At 38.3% G+C, this 22319-nt stretch overlaps 1 protein-coding gene and 1 long non-coding RNA gene across 3 annotated transcripts in view; one reads left to right on the top strand and one right to left on the bottom strand.

The window, feature by feature from the left end:
- sema6ba (sema domain, transmembrane domain (TM), and cytoplasmic domain, (semaphorin) 6Ba) overlaps positions 1–22319 on the bottom strand; it is a 172967-nt gene that overhangs the window by 9113 nt on the left and 141535 nt on the right. The window contains exons 11-16 of one of the 2 annotated variants that reach the window (XM_057333539.1): positions 20525–20656; positions 19823–19972; positions 16810–16989; positions 12794–12934; positions 8607–8711; positions 8319–8377 (exon numbers count right to left, since the gene is read on the bottom strand). In XM_057333539.1, the coding sequence (XP_057189522.1) occupies positions 8319–8377; positions 8607–8711; positions 12794–12934; positions 16810–16989; positions 19823–19972; positions 20525–20656 (767 nt within the window). The remainder of the gene's footprint in view (positions 1–8318; positions 8378–8606; positions 8712–12793; positions 12935–16809; positions 16990–19822; positions 19973–20524; positions 20657–22319) is intronic. The other variant, XM_057333540.1, reaches the window with a different exon arrangement.
- Positions 1–22319, top strand: part of LOC130554106 (uncharacterized) — a 57022-nt gene that overhangs the window by 14398 nt on the left and 20305 nt on the right. The window contains exon 2 of the long non-coding RNA XR_008962946.1: positions 15356–15461. This is a non-coding gene — a long non-coding RNA (uncharacterized LOC130554106). The remainder of the gene's footprint in view (positions 1–15355; positions 15462–22319) is intronic.

Genomic DNA, 22319 nt, shown 5'->3' with positions numbered 1-22319 from the left:
GAAAAAACCCTGCACTTGTAGTCCTGACCTCACAACCAGGAGTATGAAAACACTGCTGGTCAAACACTTTTCTTGATTGACCACATGCAACCTGTTCTATTCAGGTTTTTGATTTTAAAGTCTTTCAAGTGTAGAATAAAGAATTAATATAACTAGACAGGTCTAAAGATTTAGCAAATTTAAAGAACGCAACAATTCCTGGAGCTGATGACTCATGCTTTTATAACCTCTTTTATAATGTTCCTTTAATACTTTCTCTCTTTCTTCTCAAGGCATTTCTTGTACTCTTTCTTCTGCTGTTCCCTGTGAGACGTCCTTGGTTTTAACCTCTATTACTGCAATGTTCCTCTCTCCTCCACCTGACTATCTCTCCGCTAGTGGTTTTTGTGTGGGCTGTTAGCGGTTTCACAAATGAGAAGCTGTCAGAATCTGTGTCTGTCTCAGTACCAGAGCCGGTGGATGTCTTGACAGGCGGACAAACTTTAACTTGTTTGGTGAATTGCTTGTTCAGTTTTAAAAAGAAAATATTGTGTGCAACCCTTACAAGAGTGATGGTGTCAGATTGCAATATTAAAATGGTACAGTGAGGTGTGTAGGGTATGGTCGGATCAAAGTTTACCATCTGTGATCGTAAAACACAGTAACCTCTCAGCAGGACTACGACCAGGCACCAACAAGTCTGGCCAAATGTCCTACTCTCAACACCTTCATCACTGACCAGGACAGATTCGGATACTCTCCCCTAGACTTCAAAGGAGGTTCTTGGGGGAGGACAGGACTGTTCACCAAAGTGAGAAGAGCCATGTGGCCCCCAGCGACTGAGAGCCTCAAATTCTTCCAAAAGAATGTCTCTTTCTCTTTCCTTAGCCACAAAAGACTGGTTTAAAGTGTATACACATGAATCTCCACATTGTATGCTTGCCTCTATGTTATTCTCCTTCACCTATAACCTCAAAGGCATATGTGCTTAGTGGTATTCTGTGTATATTTACATTCTTGTCCAAACTACAGGTCAATGTAATTGTAATCCCTTCATGTTTCATATCTACGTGTTTCCCTTTTCATGTCTTAGAATATGGTGTATAGCACAGTAATGTATTTTATACCATACTCATTTTATTCTATTCTAAGTCTATTCCTGCTCAAAACTCCCAGGCGACCATAAATGCAAATGAGTTAGTGTGCCGGACAAAGAAACATGTTTTCGCGCCCAAAACTATCTCATCACATTGGATCGCCCACCTTGGAGGGGCGTGACGCCCTCTGTGTTAAAACATCTGAACACGCAGGAAAGCTCGCTCTTTTGTGTATGTTCGTTTGCTTGTGTGCTTTCGCGTTCGTGCGTGTGGGCTCGCTCGTTTCTTTCAACCTCTCAAGATCTGCCTCTCCTCAGAGACAGTTCTTCCGGCAGTTTTGCTTCAGTTAAATCCAACGGACTCACGGCTTGCTCTGAACACATCAGGACCCTTTGATACGCGCGCCAGCACGTGTCCCGAGAAACAAAGAAGCCAATGCAAGTATCTGAACTATTGCTAACCATTTGCGTATAAGCTTTTCCCTTTTTAAATAAGGAGATTTGTCCTTGATGGTTCGTGCAGATGTGAATAGTTGATTTAATACTGCCATTTTCTTTGCTTTATCTATTTCTTTCATTCTCTACTGTTTTACCTTTTTATGTTTGTTTGTTAATGTTTGGGTTGTGTTAGCTAGTTGATTTTAGTTCCCCCGTAGTGTAGATAAATAAACCGCATGTGTATCCACGCTTGAATCGTTTCTGTGTTTATTTATCACATATCAACATCACTTAAACTGCTTGATTTCATTAAGAGTTCTGAAGTGGTACTGTACTACAGTAAGAATATTGTTTTTCCAAGGCCAGGAAAGTAATATTTCTTAGAGTTAATATACGACCTGCTGATCACTCGCTGGACGAGTACATTTAGTCTGTCGCTATTATTAATTCTGCTGCATCAGGCAAAGTGTATAAAATAGTTAATGGTTAATCACAATTAATTATACGTATGTTACTGTGGTTAAACTCATAGTTTCCCCCGAAATACACTACAGGTACTTCAAACTATTTTTCTTCAAGCAATTGTTTTCTTCAAACTACTAATTCTCATAGAATTACCACCAGGTTACCGCAAAAATTAGCGCAAATCAAATCAATTTTGTGTTTCAAAGGCTTGTAGCATAAAACCAAAAGCTCTCTCTCTCTCTCTCTCTCTCTCTCTCTTTTGTGTTATTAAAATGCTTTTAATTTATTTCTTCATTATAGCAGGAGTCAGAGGGAAACAGGAGGGCAACTGAACCATTTTCTTAATATTTTGTAAAACGCTGCAAGTTTGCAAGTTAATATGCTTGTGTGTCCTCCATTTTCACCTCTAAAATCCACATACTGTAAAACCCTAAAGCAATTTCAAACGTGCTCTGAACAAACTGCTCTCTCTTCTCTGCTGGCATTCAGGGTTATTCACTCAACTCGGGCGGTTTCATATATGACCGAAATTCTGTTTGAAGGATAGAGTTAGGAGAGGAGAGGCGTTTGATGTCCATGCGACTGTTTGATGTAGATGAGAGAGGGTTGACCAGCGGACTGGAGCAGGATCTATACTTTGCCGTCAGCAGGAGGAGTGGCTGGTTTAATAAGCTACTGACTCATGGTTCAAACCAAATCGTATACTGACCAGACAGCAGAAATTTTCGAAGAATGACACTGGACTCTATATATTATATTATGCAATTTAATCTCTGATGTCTCAAGAGCTGCATTGGGTTTCATCATTCTGTTGATGGGAAATATCAGTTTGACATCAGTTGACTTCAACATATACTGTAAAAAAATGTTTGGTAAAAAAACGGAGTTTCGTTGAAATGTAAAATAACAGTTTTGTTCCTGTGGTAACATTTTAGTATAGGGACCAATTCTCACTATTAACTAGTTGCTTATTAGATGCCTATTTTTAGCATATTGACTGTTTATTAGTACTTATAAAGCACATATTCAACATGACCATATTCTACTTCCCTAATCCTACCTAATACCTAAACCTAACAACTACCTTACTAACTATTAATAAGCAACAAATTAGTAGTTTACTGAGGCAAAAGTCATAGTTAATGGTTTATTAATACCGAGAATTGGACCTTAAAATAAAGTGTGATCGTTCCTGTAAATTTCAGGATATTATGATATACAATAAATTATTTTCCACTTTTTTCTTGTAAATTTGCTGTCTCTGTAATTTTACAGTTTTGACCATATTTCAAAATAAACTGTAAAAAATAAAATCTTGTAAAAAATCTTGTTTTCCTGTAAATTTCCTGCATTTTCTGTAGTTTTACGTTTTTTTACCGTATTTCAAAAACAACAGAAAAATTCTGTAAAATTACGTTTTTTACAGTGTACTTAAAGATGAGTACATAAAGTAACCTGCAATTTTATGTTTTAAACAGTAATGGCAATACAGAGGCAAAAGTTACATCTTTAAACCTGATTTTAAAGATCAGATAAAAGAATATGCAGGGGTCATTTTCTATGCCTATAAATGTTTACTTCCTTCTTAGTGTCTTAAACAAAAGTCTGAGTAACGATTAAAGATTTACTGCCATAAACCTTGTAGACTTATCAACACGTTCTTCCTCTCCATGTCTCAGAGGACTGGGACATGCATCACGCTGCCCACAAATATGCCATCTAAGGCAGGGGTTCCCCGAGGGGGTAGCAAGGCCGCGAGGGTGGGGTCGCAAGATGATTTCCAGAAATATTTTTTTAAATATTAGAAATAGTGTATGTAATCAATAAGTGTAACAAAATAAAAAAATTAGTTAAAAATAAAACCAGGCAAATAAAAAGCAATCAGCCTTAGGAATTTCCCCCTCGATCATGACTTCTGAGGTGATTACCATCACATTAACGACATTAGCATCCGCATTATGTCAGGTGCAGCAAGTCCATTTACAGCAACACGTTAAACAGTCCCATGTGCACGCAGATTATTTGTCAGGCTTTAATTTTCTAAATTAAACGTTGATTAATATCGACCAAAGACAATGCAGGGAGGCCAGCGGAGGAGGCGGAGGAGGAGGCGCTTCTGATTTCTGGAAATCAGAAGCGCCGCTGTCAGAGGGGCCTGTCCTCAGGTATGAAAAGAGGCACATCCATAAGCACTCGAATCAGTTTGATGAAATTCGACCATCTGTATTAATAGTTTATAGTTTATGTATAACAACAAGTAAAGTAATGAGTAAATAACTATAAAATAATATTATGTTGTACTGTGCCCTTTTGTGTTGTCATTATGCATGTTCGTGTAGAATAGGTGCATGTGTGCATTTGCGTGCAACGTTTGTATACTTTAACGACCCCGAGGATAGTGGGGGTCTCGAGTCACTGGCACTTTGAGGGCCACGGGCTGAAAGGTTTTGGAACCCCTGATTTAAGGGGTCGATCACATAGAACGTGCTTTTCATGCTCGAAAACGCGAGGCACGCCGCATTGCTCTTTTGGTTGACTCTTTGAAAAGAGCAGCACTCAGCGTTTTTTTTTTGTTGCTAGGTAACCACCGGACAGCTGTCCTGTCAAGGATTATAGCGCGAGCGCTCTAGTTGCTGTTAACTGTCATATCAGAAACTTTAAAAAGGTACAAGCAGAGGGTGCTTGCTCTGACCTTGCTCGGTTAACCCGCGTCAGCCAACAAAAGTTTTTCCTTCATCATTGCAGTCTCCGGACGTTTCAAGAAACTGTAAAGTTCCGTCAACACATCAGAAGGTCCGCCTCTCCTTTCATTCGATTGGACAATAAGAAAAAAGGCGCATGACGTCAAGCGCTTTTCTGCTCAGAGTTGAGTTTCTTTCAACTTCAGGCGCTCAGAGCCAAAAATAGTGATGGGAAGTTCAGATCATTTTACTGACTCGGACCTTTGAGTGTCGTTCAGCAAAATGAACGAATCTTTTTTCGAGTCATATCGTTCATTTCGTTCATTTTAGCAAAATATAATTAAAATGTTACATGTTACTTTCCTAACACATCCACTACTTAAGCAAACGTTGATCACATTACAAACAATACAAAACTATAATGCTATAAGAAACAGAAAAGATTAATTCATTGTTTACCTAGTTCTTTAGTCTATGATTAGCTCACCACACCTCTTATCTGACAAGTCTTCAAGTTTGACTCGTTCATTCATTCACGCAACAGCTTCGTAAGCTAAACCAATGCAGTCAGAGCCGGAAAGAGAATTGATTAGTTCACCTCAAGAGTCTTCGGGTTTGAATCATTCGTTCATCACGTGACAGCGTCGTAAGCTAAACCAATGCAGTCAGAGCCGGAAAGAGAATTGATTAGTTCATCTCCCGAGTCTTGAGGGTTTGAGTCGTTCATTCATCACTTGACAGCCCCGTACGCTTAACCAATGCAGTCAGAGCCGGAAAGAGAATTTATTAGTTCATCTCTCGAGTCTTCGGGTTTGAGTCGTTCGTTCATCACGTGACAGCCCCGTACGCTTAACCAATGCAATCAGAGCCGGAAAGAGAATTGATTAGTTCACCTCTCGAGTCTTCGGGTTTGAGTCGTTCGTTCATCACGTGACAGCCCCGTACGCTTAACCAATGCAATCAGAGCCGGAAAGAGAATTGATTAGTTCACCTCCCGAGTCTTCGGGTTTGAGTCGTTCGTTCATCACCTGACAGCGTCGTAAGCTAAACCAATGCAGTCAGAGCCGGAAAGAGAATTGATTAGTTCACCTCCCGAGTCTTCGGGTTTGAGTCGTTCGTTCTTTTGTCACGTGACGTGACAGCTTTGGACAGAGAAATTAGTTAATTTACTAATTCCAGTACAGGACCCATAGAATGTTGCGCAATGCGCATGCGCGACTGAACGAATCACTCCCCGAGACGACATTAAAGATTCGTTCAAAATGAACAAATCGTTCAAGAACGACCCATCACTAGCCAAAAACGCGAGATGCAGCAGGCGGCAAAAATGCAAGGCGCCGGGAAACTAAAAACAATTAAAAAGAGGCGCGTCTAACAGCAAAAAACATGTTCTGTCTGATCGACCCCTAATGATATAAATCTTGTCTTATTTTCCTCTATCCATCATTTCAATGTATCTAAAAATCTCATAAGGATCTTTTCATGTTGTGATTTTCTCACTTTCTTTTGTCTGTAAATACATCCTACAACCTGCAGCGCAATACCGCATGTTAAATTAAAATATGACACTCATGTCTCACTTCCTGTGAAAAAAAGGTGATGTTCTGTGACGTTAAATCATTCTTCAACATGTTCTATCAAGCAGATGTTGGCTATATTTAGACACAGGTGTGACATGAAAATAATCATATACAGGGACATAGGGACATGGATTGTCCAATAATACATTACTGTCTGCATGGACAATTCAGTCCCCTACTCTAAATTACTCTATTCTGTGACTACCTTTTGTCACGCCACGCCGCTCGTGTGCGGTGTAGACAGGGTGTAAGTCCTATAATAGAGAACTTCGTAAAACATTGTATAGGTCAAATGTTTTCCGCTCAACCTAAAGGATTAAACAGAAAACATATTGTAAAATCATGTGATACAGTACATGGGGGTCCCAGGGGCAAGTTGTCACACTGTTGTCTATATGTTTTTTTTGGTGCGCTGGTTTAAAATCAACCCATCCACTGTATAATTCCAATATTATAATTTCCGTAAAAGCTGTTTACTTTGCTGTCATTGCTTTTATTATTCAAACTTTACTGTATATGAATATAAGCACTCCAAAGAGACTTGACTATTGCAATCCGCTGCTGTTTTCCATTTCAACTCGCAGTCAAGTTGCTTGAAAGTATAAAGTAAAAACTTCCTCAGCCAATTAACTTTTTTCTGATTCATTCATTCTGGATTCAGCCATGGATTCACCGTGGCTTATGTTCAACTGTGTTAAGACTTGAGAATCTGCTGATTTAGGTTATGATTAGGGATGCACTGATACCAGTATTGGTATTTGGGCCCGATACCAAGCTCATGTACTCGTACTCGTAATTAATGACACACCGATACCAAAGACCGATACCTCATGTGACATACATAGAGCCCTATGATTTCTGCAATGTGGAAAACGCGGACGGAATCAAGGAATCCAGGCATAAAAACAGAATTTACTATATAATAGAATGGCATGGAATCTGGCAAATGTATTATTTCCTAACAAGAAATTACCGCTGAACAGCTAGTGTTAAACGTAACAGCTAACGAAATATTCAGATACTGTTTAAATATGTATTCTGCTTGTTTAGTGTGTCTGTGTGTGAAAGAGTGGCGCTGTTGTGTGTACTGAACGCGTGATGCTTGTGCAGCTTTCAGCGCCAGTGTTTCACTGTACAAGGACACGGACACATAAACAAACACAATTTGTGACTATCTGTCAAAATAAAAGTCCGGTTAACTTAAACAATAGAACTTAATTAAAAAATAGTACTTAAATGTAAGTAGACCCAAAAACAAAAAAATAATAAAATGTACCAGCAAGATACTGGTTTATTAACATAATTGTACATTATACAGGCATCGGTTATAGGTATCAGCGAGTAGCAGAAAAAAATATCGGTACTCTGTCTTTAAAAAACGGTATCGGTGCATCCTTATGATGCTTTTAAACAACTGCGAGATTTTCAGCGAAAGTGAGTTTCCATATAATACATAACAATAATTTTGAATATATAATATAATATTTGAATTGCTTGAAAGATAATATTTCTACTATAAATACATGTTGATTTGCAAAGATGCTGCATTTATATATACTTTTTTTTTGAGTGTCCAAATACATTTTGGGTCCACTGTATATAAGCTTTCCATTCCATGAAAACAGCAGAGATTGCCAGCAAGCGTTTCATATTCTGCCAGAAGGCTAGCTTTGTTTTTCCAGCATCACAAATGCCATTTAGAGCAGAAAGCGAATCTAAGCTTTATTCTTCCTTGAATGTTCGAAAATATAAACCGATCCAAAGTTCATTCTGCATTTTCTGTTTAGAAAAAGCGTAAACATCCACGGCTCAGAAATGCCTTCAGATACGGCATACCGATTACAGTCTTTGAAAGAAATCAATTCATTTCTAAAAAGAAAAGATTTAACACTCACTCTCTCTCTCAACATCGCTCCTGACTTAGTCTTGACTTTGACTGCTGAAACCAAACTTTCAAACCAGACCAGAGATTTTCTATCTGTGTTGTTGAAAAGCAGCTTGAGAATTCTCCAGGGGTTCGAGGGGGACGGACAGTCAAAAGAAATGAAAGTAAAAAGGGCAGCAAGTTCACAAACTCACCATCACAGTCCCCGAGGTGAGAGATGTTTCCATATTCAACATCCTGCACAAAAGGTAATCTGCGAAAATAGGACACAACATATTTAATCGTAGACCAAATATTAACAGATCAGGAGCCAAATGGCTTAATTGTTTATTATTATAAATTATTGTATGACTGCCAAATACAGCCTCTCAAAGCCAGACCAGCAAAGAGATCTTCACTGAAACAAAACCATCAAATTAGGATGAACTTTAAAGACTATATAGATATTTCATCTAAAAATGAAACATTCAACAGTTCAAAACCTGTATATGACTCTGTGTTTTTCCAACCTGGTGCCAGGCCTCAGGAGAGAGCAGGTACTTCCTCTGGTCCAACCGCAGTACGGATCTCTGGATGCAATGCAGTTTCTACACACACAAACAGACGCGCAACGTTTCTCCATGTTATTACAAAGGACAATACCAGTAAACAAAACTGAGCAAAAGAAAATTTGATTTATAAAGATTTATAGAGAGAGAAAAATGACTCTGAGATTGAGCTCTTGTCTCATATTCACATCTGACTTTTCTTTCCAGCTTTGCTTTGAACAAGGTTAAAGATAGATTCACTTTTTCCACTGTAAAATAGTTTTACTCCTGAATAAATAAACATCAATTTTGACAAACAAGTTAAAATGATGCAAACTTTAGCCAGCAAGTTTGAATTTAATTTTGGATTTAACTTAATTTAACTTAAATTTTGTTTGTGGCTGTATAATATAATGTAATATTTTTAATGTTTTCACTTCTATTGCTTAACATTTCTTGATTTATGACAGCGTATCCCCAATGTATGTGAATGTAGCCTAGCAATATGTATACGTGAATGTTTATAAATGAATCCTGGGTTAACATCAGAGAAACGCAGCTGTGTTTGCAGCGGTATTTATCTATATGGGGGATAGATGCTGATAATCCAATGATATTATAGAGCACATTTGGTTTTAAAGGAAATAAAGCTAAATCATGTTAGAGATGGGTTTTGCCATTTTTTTATGAATGACGCGCTTCGCAATACACATGAGCAAAGTTTTGCCAGGTACTCTGATCTCACTCGCTGTATTTCCCAATTTGTACAAAACACAGAGCGAATACAAACATTAAGATCAGTATACAACCCAGCAATAAATGAAAAAATCAACTTTTTAATGTTGAAAATGATTCAAACCGAATAAAGCATTGATTGAATGCATAGAGCAAATTTAAAATGTAAACCCTTGTTAAATGAAATTTAACGCTTGACACGTCTACTCGCGCTGAGTGAAGTTCTGTGAATAGACTGCCACTCAGCGGTAAACATTTACATTTAGTCATTTAGCAGACGCTTTTATCCAAAGCGACTTACAGAGAGTTCAGGGAGCAATAAGCGATATGTCATACAGGAGCAATAATACAATAGGTGCTAATACAAAGTTACTAGTTTCAACAAAAGCTAGATCAATACCTGTTGAGAGAAAGAGTAAATACACATTAAAGAAGTACCGCCGAAGAGACGGCGATGGCGGAAGGATCATTCTGGTTGAGTACCTACTGTAAGTTTTGGTTTAATATATATATATATAATATAATTATATATACAGTATATTATAATAATATTAGTTAAAAACTGATTTATTGAGTGTCCAAAAACATTTGATACGGGGTATTGTATATATCGTCGCTGTCGGGCGGAAACCTCCTATGTCCAAATTTGGTCAATTTCATATTTTTTCACAAATCGATGCTATTGGTCAGTACCCATGTGGGTCTGTTATTTTTACAAATTATTAACCAATCTAAAGTGTTGAAAATAGATTGAGAACAAATCTCTTAACTCCATTGGACACTTCAACTGTCTGTGAAGTCTCGTAACGCCACCTCTTCTTCACTCCGCGGGAGCCTCTCGGCATTACGTCTCCTGATTGAAAGTTTTTTAGACAATAACGAGTGAAAATAGTTAGGTTAGATACATTTGAGTAGGTCTGTTTTGTTAAAAATCGATAGCTGTAATGCTTCGGTGCAGAAGGAAGCCCGTGAGCCACGAAGGTAAGTTTGCGAGCAGATTCGGCTAATTTCCGCCTATTAGACAGCCTAGTCAGCTCACCGTTTTTTGTATTACATCACTTATAGTTCTTAAACCTTTAAAATAGAGTTTAGGAAGATGTATGTAACCACAGTCGTTAGCTTTGGTTAACTATTGAAGCCTTTTCTCTTGTCAAGAGGCTCAACGCGACCGCCGACTTTATTTACGTGCAGATTAATTTCCGCCTATATTAGACAGCCTGTTTAACATTTTATTTTGGTATTGCATCACTCATAGCTCTAACGTTTAAAATAGAGTTTAGGAAGATGTATGTAACCACAATCATTAGCTTTCATTAGCTCTTAAAGCCTCGTCTCTTGTCAAAAGGCTCAACGCGACCGCAGACTTTGATGAACACTGCTGGCAGCAGCGACGTCTGTGTCCGTACCATTCTTATCAATGACAGTGTAATCTCGTATCTCCCTGCTCCCAAGTCATAAACCTTGTATCTCCGATTAAACATGGTTTTGGGGAAATGTTGTGTTTAATGTTGGTACACAACAGTATATGATAGCAATATAAGGTATACTATCAACTTTAACAATACAATGTTTAATAACTCAAAAAATATGCAGTTTTTTTAATTTCCTGAAAAATAATGGTTCTGGAGATACGAGGATTCCGCCCGACAGCGATGATATGAAGAGTTTGGTTCCAAAATGAGATAACTCTCATTTCAAAAATCATGATTTTTTTTATTGTGCAGTCCAATTAATATCAATCAAACTTCAGGTGGTTTGTTTTTATTTAAGCCATAATAACTAAAAAAATACAGTTAACTTACACAATAAAAACATGATAAAACAATAAAAAACATGATTTTTGAGAAATTTTAAAAACGTAGTTCTCATTTTGGAATCAAACTCTTCATATTTATATCTTTTTTTCTGCCATAAAACATTTTTGAAAAAATGATTCAAACTTCAGCCGGCAAAACATAAGACAAAAATTACTTTATTTCTCCTAAGAAAACAGTAAAAAAAAGGAACAGTAATGATCTAATCACAACGTGTTAACACATTCACTTTAGCAGACTTAATATATATCACTTAATGCTTTCTTTGTTCTTTACATTATTTAGTATATTAGTCAGTCTGATTTAATCAGTTTGCTGTTGCCTGTTGGAATGACTGAATGCATAATACGGGAGCACATGAACGCCACCACAAAGTCGTAATTACCAGTGGGTGGGAGTTTAATTGAACCCAGACTTTCCAAGTTGTGCGTCAATGAGAAAATCATAGCAGAAGCTAATTGGTGTTGGTCGCACTAAAGTTTTTATCTGTACAATTTAGTTTTTATGCAAATGATGTGTTGTTGATAACAAATAGTTATAAATTTTGCCTGAAAATTCTCCGGGGTGACACAAAAATGATAAAATGCACTGCATAGAAAAATGACTTTATATATTTATTTTTCAAAGAAAAACAACCTGAATGAAATTACTTAAAGGAGTAGTTCACTTTCAAAATGAAAATTCTGTCATCATTTACATCAAACCTGTATGACTTTCTTCCGCAGAACACAGAAGAAGATATTTTGAAGAATTATTTTGCATTGGTTACAACAGAAGTGAATGGGGGGGCTGTGCTGTTCCGTAAACCAATATTTTTCAAAGTATCTTCTTTTGTGTTGAGCAGAAGAAAGAAAGTCATTTTCAAGTATGAAATGACAATAGGATGTGTAAATACAGTATGTGTAAAAATGTGAACTACTCCTTTAACATACCCGTCTTTCCACCCGAAACGCAAACAAACATACTGTGACTTCCGAACTCTCAAACAGAAACTTGAAAGCCAAGAGGACTTGAAAGCAACACATGCCCTCCACAGATACAGAGGGAATAGCTTTTAAAATGCGTATGCCACCCATGGAAACAAAGATCTGGTGTAAGATCACAGAGTCATTTGACCATCCACATGGCGCTGCAGACCTCCACGCTGCAGATGGTAAGAGCGCACCGCACCACATCCCTCGTGATGAGAGAACGTCAATGGACTCAATCAAAGGCACGTCCATTAATCACGCTGAATTACACCAGAGCTTTACTGCGAATTCACGAGGAACGACTTCCAAATGTGCCATACAGGAGCCGAGCCAGGAGCGTGTGTGTGTGTTGTCTGAAGGAAATTGTAAAGCTAGGTTACAGTAATTCAAAAGCCACTGATGAAGCAGCATGTGTTTGGGTGGCACAATTAAGATGGAAAATGAGTGTGTGTGTGGTTTGTGTGTGTGTCTCAGTAGGCTACACAGGCAGCTATATTTTAAGGCTACATCCTAATTCAACTTAGTCCGAATACAAAAGGCGTATGAGTAACAGATGTGTTTGTCCAATATGTTGAATGAATGTACAGTATATTTCTGTTACAATGAATGTGTGTGTACTCACTTCATACATCTGGAGTGCAGTTGGCAGCGTGCGACAGGAACTCTCACCACACAAGAGTGAAAAACCAGCAGGAGTGTGTGACTGGGTTTGTCTAGGGTCAGAGAGAGAGGCTGACGCGCCTGCATGGAGTCATCGCCGCACCTACACACACACACACACACAAACACACGTACACTTAAGCCATCAGTATGCATACAAAAAAATCCAAGAGACAACATACTTGTCTACTGTTTGAACACTGTGTATAAAAACTGTACATTATGAGGCCTATTAAAGCAGCATGATATTGGCCTTTTTTAATATTTGGATTTGGCTGGATGGAAGTGAATAATATTATTTGCTGTTTTTATTTGAGCACATTTTTTTTGTAGTAATTGTATAATCTATTGGTTCTCTATTGCTTGAGTCCATGGAGTCAATAGACCAGATGAGATGTCACTAAAGTCAAATCTATAAGCACTTCTGATATTCTTCTTCTGAGTCTGACATTATGACTAAATCAATGTGGTGTATTTATTAGACGTCACTCTTGTGAACGGCTAAAATAATATTTTTAAGTTCAGGTTGGAAGCTTTGCACACAATCAGCATGGATTATTCTCAAGCAGACAAAATAAGGACAAAATACTCGTATAAAAACATTTGATAAAAATGTAGAAAATCTACAAAAAGGTGACCACTGGTAATGCACATTTGCTATGGCTGAATGCAGAGCTGAAGGGCTTTCATATAATTTTTTTATATATATTAACCCAGTGTTTCTAATAAATCTCCTTACTGCACACATTCATTTTCCTGCATTTGGTCCAACATATAAAATATTACTTAAATGTGAATTCCTTAGATCCTATTTTCCCCAATTTCCTGCCATCTCTCCTGTTCTGTCATCGACTTGAGGGCGGCAGCAACAGCCAATCACAACGGGAGTTCCAGAAAGGAGCAGGGCCAATGGCATTTGTTGTCACAAAATCGCAGTGTCCCGCCCCCTTAGTGCCGAAAGTCAAAATGACTCAAGCGCGTGAAGAGTCCCAGCTCGCGCGCGCGTAGAGTAGCACTTACGCGTGTAGTCAATACTATGTGCGAGCAACTGCTTTGACTTGGGGGTTTGTTATTTCCCCTCGTAATTCTTGATTTACGTGCACAATCTTGGTTTTTGTGTTCAAGTTAGAGATTTGCGATCTCTACTATGGCTACAATTAGGCCTACTGTAGTTAAGAGGTCACATATTCATTGGCCCGCCGTGGAAGCCTATCCCTGATTGGTTGACTACTTTTGACAGCCTATAATGCCTGGAACACACAGGAGGACCTCTCGAGAGCAAGAGTACCAAAGGATTCGTGGACGCAAGGCATGCATTTTGAGTGCACACACGCTCACTGAGCGAGAGGAGAGAACATTCATAAGAGAGCAGCGTATAATTGAAAGCGCGCGTCCAGTTTTGTGCATGAGCAAAGGAAATCGGCGTGCGAGCGGAGAGATTCGCGCGCTCGTATTACAAGAATGCGCTCTCGCCTTGTAATAATGCACTCACGACATTTGTCATTAAAATAACGCCATACCTCTACAGGTTTACATTTTACGCGCGAGCGTTTTCAGTGTGCCTGCAACATAGTTTTGTCCAACTTCTAGCGCCATAATAGTTTTTATTAATAGTTTTTAATAGTTTTTTCTAAAATGTTGTTTTTTGGTTTCAATTTATATAACTTCTCATTGGTTCTCTGTTTTGTTACAGAATACCATGTGACTGCTAGTCAGACACACAATGAGAAAACTACATTTCTTTAATATTATTATCTGTGTTGAACTGAAGAAAGTAAGTCTTGGGGTGAGTAAATTATGAGAGGTGAACTGTTCCTTTAAATACATGCGATGAATACAGCTCATTCAGAAATTGGCATGGTAATGACATCACAACCTTGAACGTGTACGAACACACATATCTACACACACACCAGCAAATTGACAGAGGCTTTTTGCTCATTTCACATGCTGTAAGCCAATCAGAACAAAGGTCATTTAAATACAAAGCAGAAAAATAAAGGGATTGGACAAAAGGCAGATAGTAAGAAAGGAAAAGTAAATTATGCCTGTTTTAATACAAAAAAACCTTGATTTAAGGTATAAGTGAACTTCAGAGGAAAAATGCATCGCTACAAAGTCTACAAAAATGTACTAAAACCTTATATACAAAAACTACACTCACTGATGGGGCTCATAAAATGCAAGTTTGGATCCCACTTGACTTCACTCTAATAACTAGCTGTCCTGTCTCCACTGTCTCTGATCGTAAAAAATGGCAGAAAAATACCCAGTAAAAGATTAATTCAGAGCTGGTCTGTTTCCAAATCACATTAACTGTCAGGCAGCTAATAAGGCGTTACATTACTGCAACATCTCTGATCAAATGACGACACCGACGTCCCAAAGGAATTTTCTAAAAATATCAGCCATCAATCGGCAGCTCAGAGCCAAATGCAGTTAAATGAGAGAAATGACTGTATGTCATCCAGACATCACCTGAGGCAGAACAGGTCAGCTGAACAGAATGATCTCTTTGTTTCAGGTGTGTGTGTGTGTGTGTGCTGAGAACCTTATCTCAACCGCCACACAACTCGCCTTCATCTCCCAGCATGCAACGCTCTGAACAGCGCCGTTCTACCTCCAGACAGGTAATGCCTTTCATCTTCAAAACACCAGCCACCCCCACACACAAACACACAGTAATATAATCAATGAAGCCCTGTTGAATGTCTCCATTTGCTTTTGTGGACGTTTCCACGCTGCTGTGGTTTGTTTACGAATACATTGCAGATTTTATCTTTTCCGTTTGATGTTGAATTTATTTTACCATGTTTTGAATGCAGGGCTAAACGTCAGTGAAAGTAAACAACTGCAGGGAACTTCTTGATCAAAAAGACGTTTATGGAAATAAACAAAGTTCTTTACATCAATCTTTATATTTCAAAGCTATACAGCTGCCGAAAAAATTATGAGATCATTTCAAAATTGTTTTCAGTTTTTCTGAATTTACCGTTTATGGGTATGTGTTTAGGTAAAATGATCAGTTTTGTCATATTTCATAAACTACTAATATTTCTCCCAAATTTTAAATAAAAATATTTTTCCATTTGCATTTATTTGCGGAAACCGGTTGTAAGCAACACAAAAGTAATATTTGTACTTAATATTTGAATTATTATTAATTAAAATTATTTTTTATGTGATAACGTGGATTTTTATCAGTTTTTTTGTTTCTTGTCATGCTGTCAGTCTTTCACATTGCTGTTGGATGACTTTATGTCGATCCAGAGGTTTGATGTTGTTGAAATTCTACAGACACTGGACTGGAATGACCACAATGCATCTAGAACGGCTGATTAAATTAAAATTTGGAATGGTCCATTAATTTATATATATATATAATTTTTTTTAATACCGTATATACAGTATACCTTTTAATGCTTGAATTTGGTTAACTTGAAGTAAATCATATAAATCATGTTACGTTAATTTTTACAGTTCTTATTCAGTTGTTAATTTATTTTTATTGGTAATAGTCATAAATCTATCGGTGCTCGATTGCTTGAGTCCATGGGCTCTAAAGACCTCTAAAGACGGGAACAGGCAGACCATAACAATCAGCATGTACTGTTTTATCCTCCAGCATATATCAAAAAAGTCAAAAAAAGGTTCATGTTCTTTACATTATATAAAAGTAAGAAAGAAATGGTTGTTAATAAGCTCTAGCTATATACTGTATAGTTCTTTAGGGAACCAAAAATGGTTCTTCTATTGCACCTTCATAAAGACTATTTGTAAGACCTTTTTTGTAGTTGAAAAAAGAGTTTATAAAAAACAAAAAGGTTCCTTGGGGAACCAAAAACGGTTCTTCAATCGCACTGGTGTGAAGAATCCTGTCAAGCACCCTTATTTTTAAAATGTGTAAAAAGGATTAAATTAGAATCAAGAACCCAACCGCTTAGTGTGTGAATCTGATTTTAAAGAAAATATCATCACCTCTCCGGGTTGTATCCCTCTAGCTCTTCCAGAAAGATATTACTATTGGAGTACGGCGTCTCTGAGCTGGGAGTAATAAGGAACTTGAGAACTGTTCCTCTTGTGGATCCCAGGAACACCACAGTCCGGTTCCGGTGGGGGCCAGCCTCAGTGTCCACCACCATAGTGTTTAACTGGTACCTTAAAAGTGAGGCGAAATAAAGTAAGAAACACTTATTACTTAATAACAGCACTATCACAATGGTACCATTCATTACAATAATGACAATTCTTTCTAAGCCACATGTCTGCGTATATCTTACAATGACTTTGATTGTGGCTTATCCAATCAGATTGAACATATTCATCTTAAACAATGTTCACTGCATATTATTTTTAATACAGCCTAATGAAAAATTATAAGAAGATGTGACAGATTAGAGATGTACTGGATCTGTGTTAAGACATAAGAAGATTAAGTTCTCTTATCACTTCAGAGAAATAAAAGGGCTCATTCGTATTAAAGCAAGCAGACACAAAAGAGCGTCTCCAATATCATTAACTGCTTCCATAAACTTTTCTTTTCATTTTCACGTCGTTGCAAGACAAAAAAGTCTGACTATTATTTTTAAGACATTGTTTATTTGAGATTACTACAGTATATGGCTGAAATGTTTTTCCTATGTCTGGAGTGATGCTCTCCTTTGCGACAGTTTACCTGTGGTTATCTGGAAGGGCCATTGTGGCCATTTTAATCTAAATTTAAAAAGCGAAGCGATTTATAGCATACAACTTGTGCACAATGACTCACCGGGTCTAAAGGCCTCAGGCAATTTGGTCTCAAGTCTGACTATTATTTTTAAGACATTGTTTATTTGAGATTACTACAGTATATGGCTGAAATGTTTTTCCTATGTCTGGAGTGATGCTCTCCTTTGCGACAGTTTACCTGTGGTTATCTGGAAGGGCCATTGTGGCCATTTTAATCTAAATTTAAAAAGCGAAGCGATTTATAGCATACAACTTGTGCACAATGACTCACCGGGTCTAAAGGCCTCAGGCAATTTGGTCTCAACAGAAACACTTCTGGGGTTCAGATTTATGTTCTAACTAAGGTTTTCCCACTAACCTTGAGAGACTTTGGAGAAAGACTGTAACAGCGCAGAACTGAAATGCTCACGGACTGATGCCCATTGAGTATAAGTGCTAACATTAGCCGTAACACAGCAAAGCTGAGGCTGTGACTCTAGATTTCTCACCCAATTTCCATCCTATTAGATAGACTTTGAGAAATACGCTTTTGCTTTTTAGAGACACTTCTTAACTTAAAGGTCCAGTGTGTAATTTTTTGGAGGATCGATTGACAAAAGAACTAAACTATGTGAACTACGGCTCTTTGATCAGTAGGAAATACTGCTCGATCTAAAATCACTACAAGATCGTTTATTACGTGCATTTGAAAAAGCAACACTTGTCAAACATCATCATTATAAATATGCTTTATTATCATTAAAATTCCTGAAAAGGTTTGAAGAACAGCGATAGAATATGACCATTGGCATTTCCTGGAACTACAGGTGCATCCCAAATCGCGCACTTATGTACTATTCTACGCAATTTTGTAGTATAAATAGTGTGAGTAGTGTGTTCACATTGAAAATTCTCAAAAAACGAAGTGCACTTTAAGTACCCGGATGATGCACTTTTTCAACCGAAAATATGAAGTGTGGAACTGTGGACACTTCACATACTCAACGGTCGCAGTTTCGCTTACGTAGCGGAAGGGAGGCGGGGCTATCAGATGCTGCTCGAGCAAAACTCTCCTGCAGAGTGATAACGCTTCAATCTGATGACGAAGTATTGCTGGGCAAAACACATGAAAACTACATTAAATGCACAATGCACAAATTGATTTTTATTCACACACATTTGCCGTGTGATTGACGTGATTGGCGCTCGTCTGGGAAACCGAAATACTACAGATTAGTATAAAACGGTTTAGTATTCCATTTGGGACGATACTACCCTTCTAAAATACAAACACTACATGGTTGAGTGCATAGTGCATAGTTTAAGGGCATAGTATGTCATTTGGGACACAGCTTACAACGATTGTGTAAATCGTTCTTCTTATTTGTCCCATATTCTGAGTTTCTGTGTGAGAGTGCCCTCTGGCTTTCAGATGTGGCAGCATTTTAACCGTAATTCATTGAGAAACTGAGCATAAAATTACACAATATATCGCCCCAGTCCTAGCAAGTACATTATCTCCTTTGGCAAAGAAGCAAAAACGTGAAGACATCTTAGTTCTGTGAGAGCCGGCGTAGTGCTTTGAAAGGAAGGGGTGGAGTGAACTGGAATCCCCTGGTTGGGCCTGGGTTCTCCTGAGGTTTTTTTTCTCGATTAGAGTTTTGGGTTCCTCGCCACCGTTTGCATACTGTTTTTGCACTATCTGCCTGACCGGGGGGGCTGCTTTAGAATTTTAAAGTTTTACTTAATTAATATTGCATATAGGAATTTATAGTCTGTTATATTTGACCTGTGCTTCTCTCTCCTTTATCCTAAATGTGTGCTCTCACTGAGCGTGTTTGTGTGCGTACTTGTCTGTGTACGTACGTGTGTGTGTGTGTTGTGTGTGTGTGCGTGCGCATCCGTGTGTGTGTGTGTGTGTGTGTGTGTCTCTATGTCTATGTGTGTTAGTACGTGTGCATATTGTGTGTGTGGAGTGTTTTGTATGTGGGTATGTCTGTCTTCTGTGTTTTCAACCTTTTCTTGTTTCTGCAGGTACAACTTTAATTATTTTGCTTATAGTCAATATGTCTCATGTACAGCTGCTTTGTAACAATGAAAATTGTAAAAGCGCTATATAAATAAAGTTGAGTTGAGAGTTGAGTTGGAGTGAGCCATTGGTTGAAATTCGCAACCTCACCACTAGATGCTGCTAAATTTCAAACACAGGACCTTTAAGCATCTTGGGGTTTATCGCTGTTTTGCCGTATGACTTGTCTTTCCTCAGCAGGTCTATGCATCCTACCTGACCATTGTCTTGACTATCCAAGGTCTATGTCCCAGCAAAGGAACTGCTTCGTCCATAAGAGGATGAGTCTTAATGAAATTCAGCACTTCATCGGGTAGGGTGTTAGAAGTGCTGAATCTTGAACCCTGGACAGCACAGCCTCCAGGCCTAAGAATATAAAAAACAATTTTGAAATGGCTCACACATGCATTTTAAGCCAGAGGAAACACAACACTCATCCCCCAAATAAGTTTTAAAGCTAGGAGCAAAGCTTTGAGATTGCTTTAGAGTTTGAGCCCGTGGCTAGAGGAGAACAGGGTAAAGGGTGAGTGTACTCCCTACACGTCTGGCTTCACGTCTCACCCAGCTCTCCAGCAGGACCCATGGGGCCCACACTTAAGCCCCATCCACCGATTATTTTTAGATGAAATGATGGATCTGTAGGCCTGTACTGGCATGAGTTCTGGACATTAGCTTCAGGCAATGAAAAAGTAAAGTCACCAGCAAACAAAAGCAACATCAACTTCACAAGACAGACAAACATATCACATAAAAGAACACAATAAAATAGATAACAAATAAAATATGCATTATATAACATAACACATAAATTAAAACAACATAACGCATAAAATAACAACACAACAATAAACAACATAACACATAAACACAAACAATGCAACAAAGCACAATGAAACATAACATAACATAGTTTCATACCTGGGTTTAGGTACAAGTTCATCAGGTACTGGTGTCCATATGGATTCTGGTGATTTCTGCTCTTTGAATCTCCCCTCAAACACTCGTGCCAACTGCTGCATGTCAAACGCACACACCGCCGAGCCGGGGATGCTGGGTAAAGTCACAGAGTAACAACAGGGTCAAGACACGTCACTGATCCAATCCACACCTCAAACCAGAAGACAGACACACAACCAGACATATTCACATGACACACACACACACTGTCACAACAGCCCCAGGTCACCGCAATGTGTCCCAGCAGAGCTATTGACAAAGAAATCGACCAGTCGGTTTCAACAGCATCTTATTACAATGTTTCAATAGACATTCACGCTGGATTCATAAAAACATAAGCTTAAGTTCTTAAGTTATAGTTGATGAAAGCACAAGCAGTTCCAATAAATACAACTGGTAGCTCATATCCTTAAATCTGCACTTGGATGCTCTCCTATTCTGTATCACTTCAGTATAGTAACAAGCCGTGATGACATGATGGTAATATCATTTAAAATAATTTTAGGTATGAATTCATCTTGAGTAGTATGAAAAAGATAAACAGGACAAAATATTGCACACACAAACAACTCAATAGTGTTTGTCTAACTCAGTGTTTCCCAAACTTTTAAAAATAATGTCTCCAAACCCTTACATGCCTTATTTTCTACCTCTCTCAGGACTCACATACATAAAATATCAATACACAATGTATATTAGTTCAATCTGGCTGTAACAAAGTTCAATGTAGGTTAGGAAGGAGGCGGGAACCGGCAAACATTTAAACAATAAACTTTAATCAAAATAAATAAACAATAATCCAGCAAATAAAAGGCCAGCAGCCACCTCACGGTCGACTGCCGGCCACACGAACATAAACAAACTCCACTTAACTTCCGGGCCCGGGTCCTCTCTCTCGATGGTCCGGTCGCTCGTCCTCTTATCCTCCAGAGCTCCCCCGTGAGGCATGCGGGGACCGGCGGTCGCACAGCTGACACTCGTTGCCACTTAAGCCGCCGGCCCTGCCTTACCCGCCCCACGGCTCTCGCCCCGCCTTCCTCGCTACACTGGCATATTGTAAAATTGCTTTAGACATCTTTAATCGGATGCATGCACCTTGTTTGGTTGTAATATGTAATAAAGCTCAATAAAACGGAAAAACGGCAGGAACCGGCGAACATTCAAAACATTTAATCAAAAATAAATACACCAAAAATACAAAAGTAACAAGCCGGCAGCCCCTCGCTGACGACTGCCGGCAACACAAACACAAACATAAACAAAACTTAACTAATGTCTGGGTGCGGTCCTCTCTCGCCGTATGCTACTGCCGCTCGGCCTTTTATGCTTCCGATCTCCTCCGTGGGAGATACGAGGCTGGTTGCGCCCAGCTGACGCTCATTATCAATCGCATCACCGGCCTCGCTTGATCCTCCCACGGCTCTCGTCACGCCTCCCTCGTCACATAATATAATATGTATAATAATATGTTTATATTTCATTTACTAATTATTAACTTAGTATATAAATATTGTAGCAGGGTGGAAGGATAACTCGACAATGAGAGCTCAGTAAACAACAGTGGTGTAAAGTATTGGAGTAAATGTACTTAGTTACTTTACTTAAGTATCTTTTTGGCTACTTTGTAGTTGTACTGAGTATTAAAGATATTAGCAACTTTTACTCTCTACTTAACTACATTTTTGAACAAGTATATGTACTCTTTACTCCACTACATTTGTAATGACTAATGCAATTACACATTACATTTTGCATG

The sequence above is a fragment of the Triplophysa rosa genome, linkage group LG5 (genome assembly GCF_024868665.1).
Source record: "Triplophysa rosa linkage group LG5, Trosa_1v2, whole genome shotgun sequence".
Classification (NCBI taxonomy): Eukaryota; Metazoa; Chordata; class Actinopteri; order Cypriniformes; family Nemacheilidae; genus Triplophysa; species Triplophysa rosa.
Note: the sequence above shows the minus strand (reverse complement) of the source record. Positions and strands in the feature narration are given on the sequence as shown.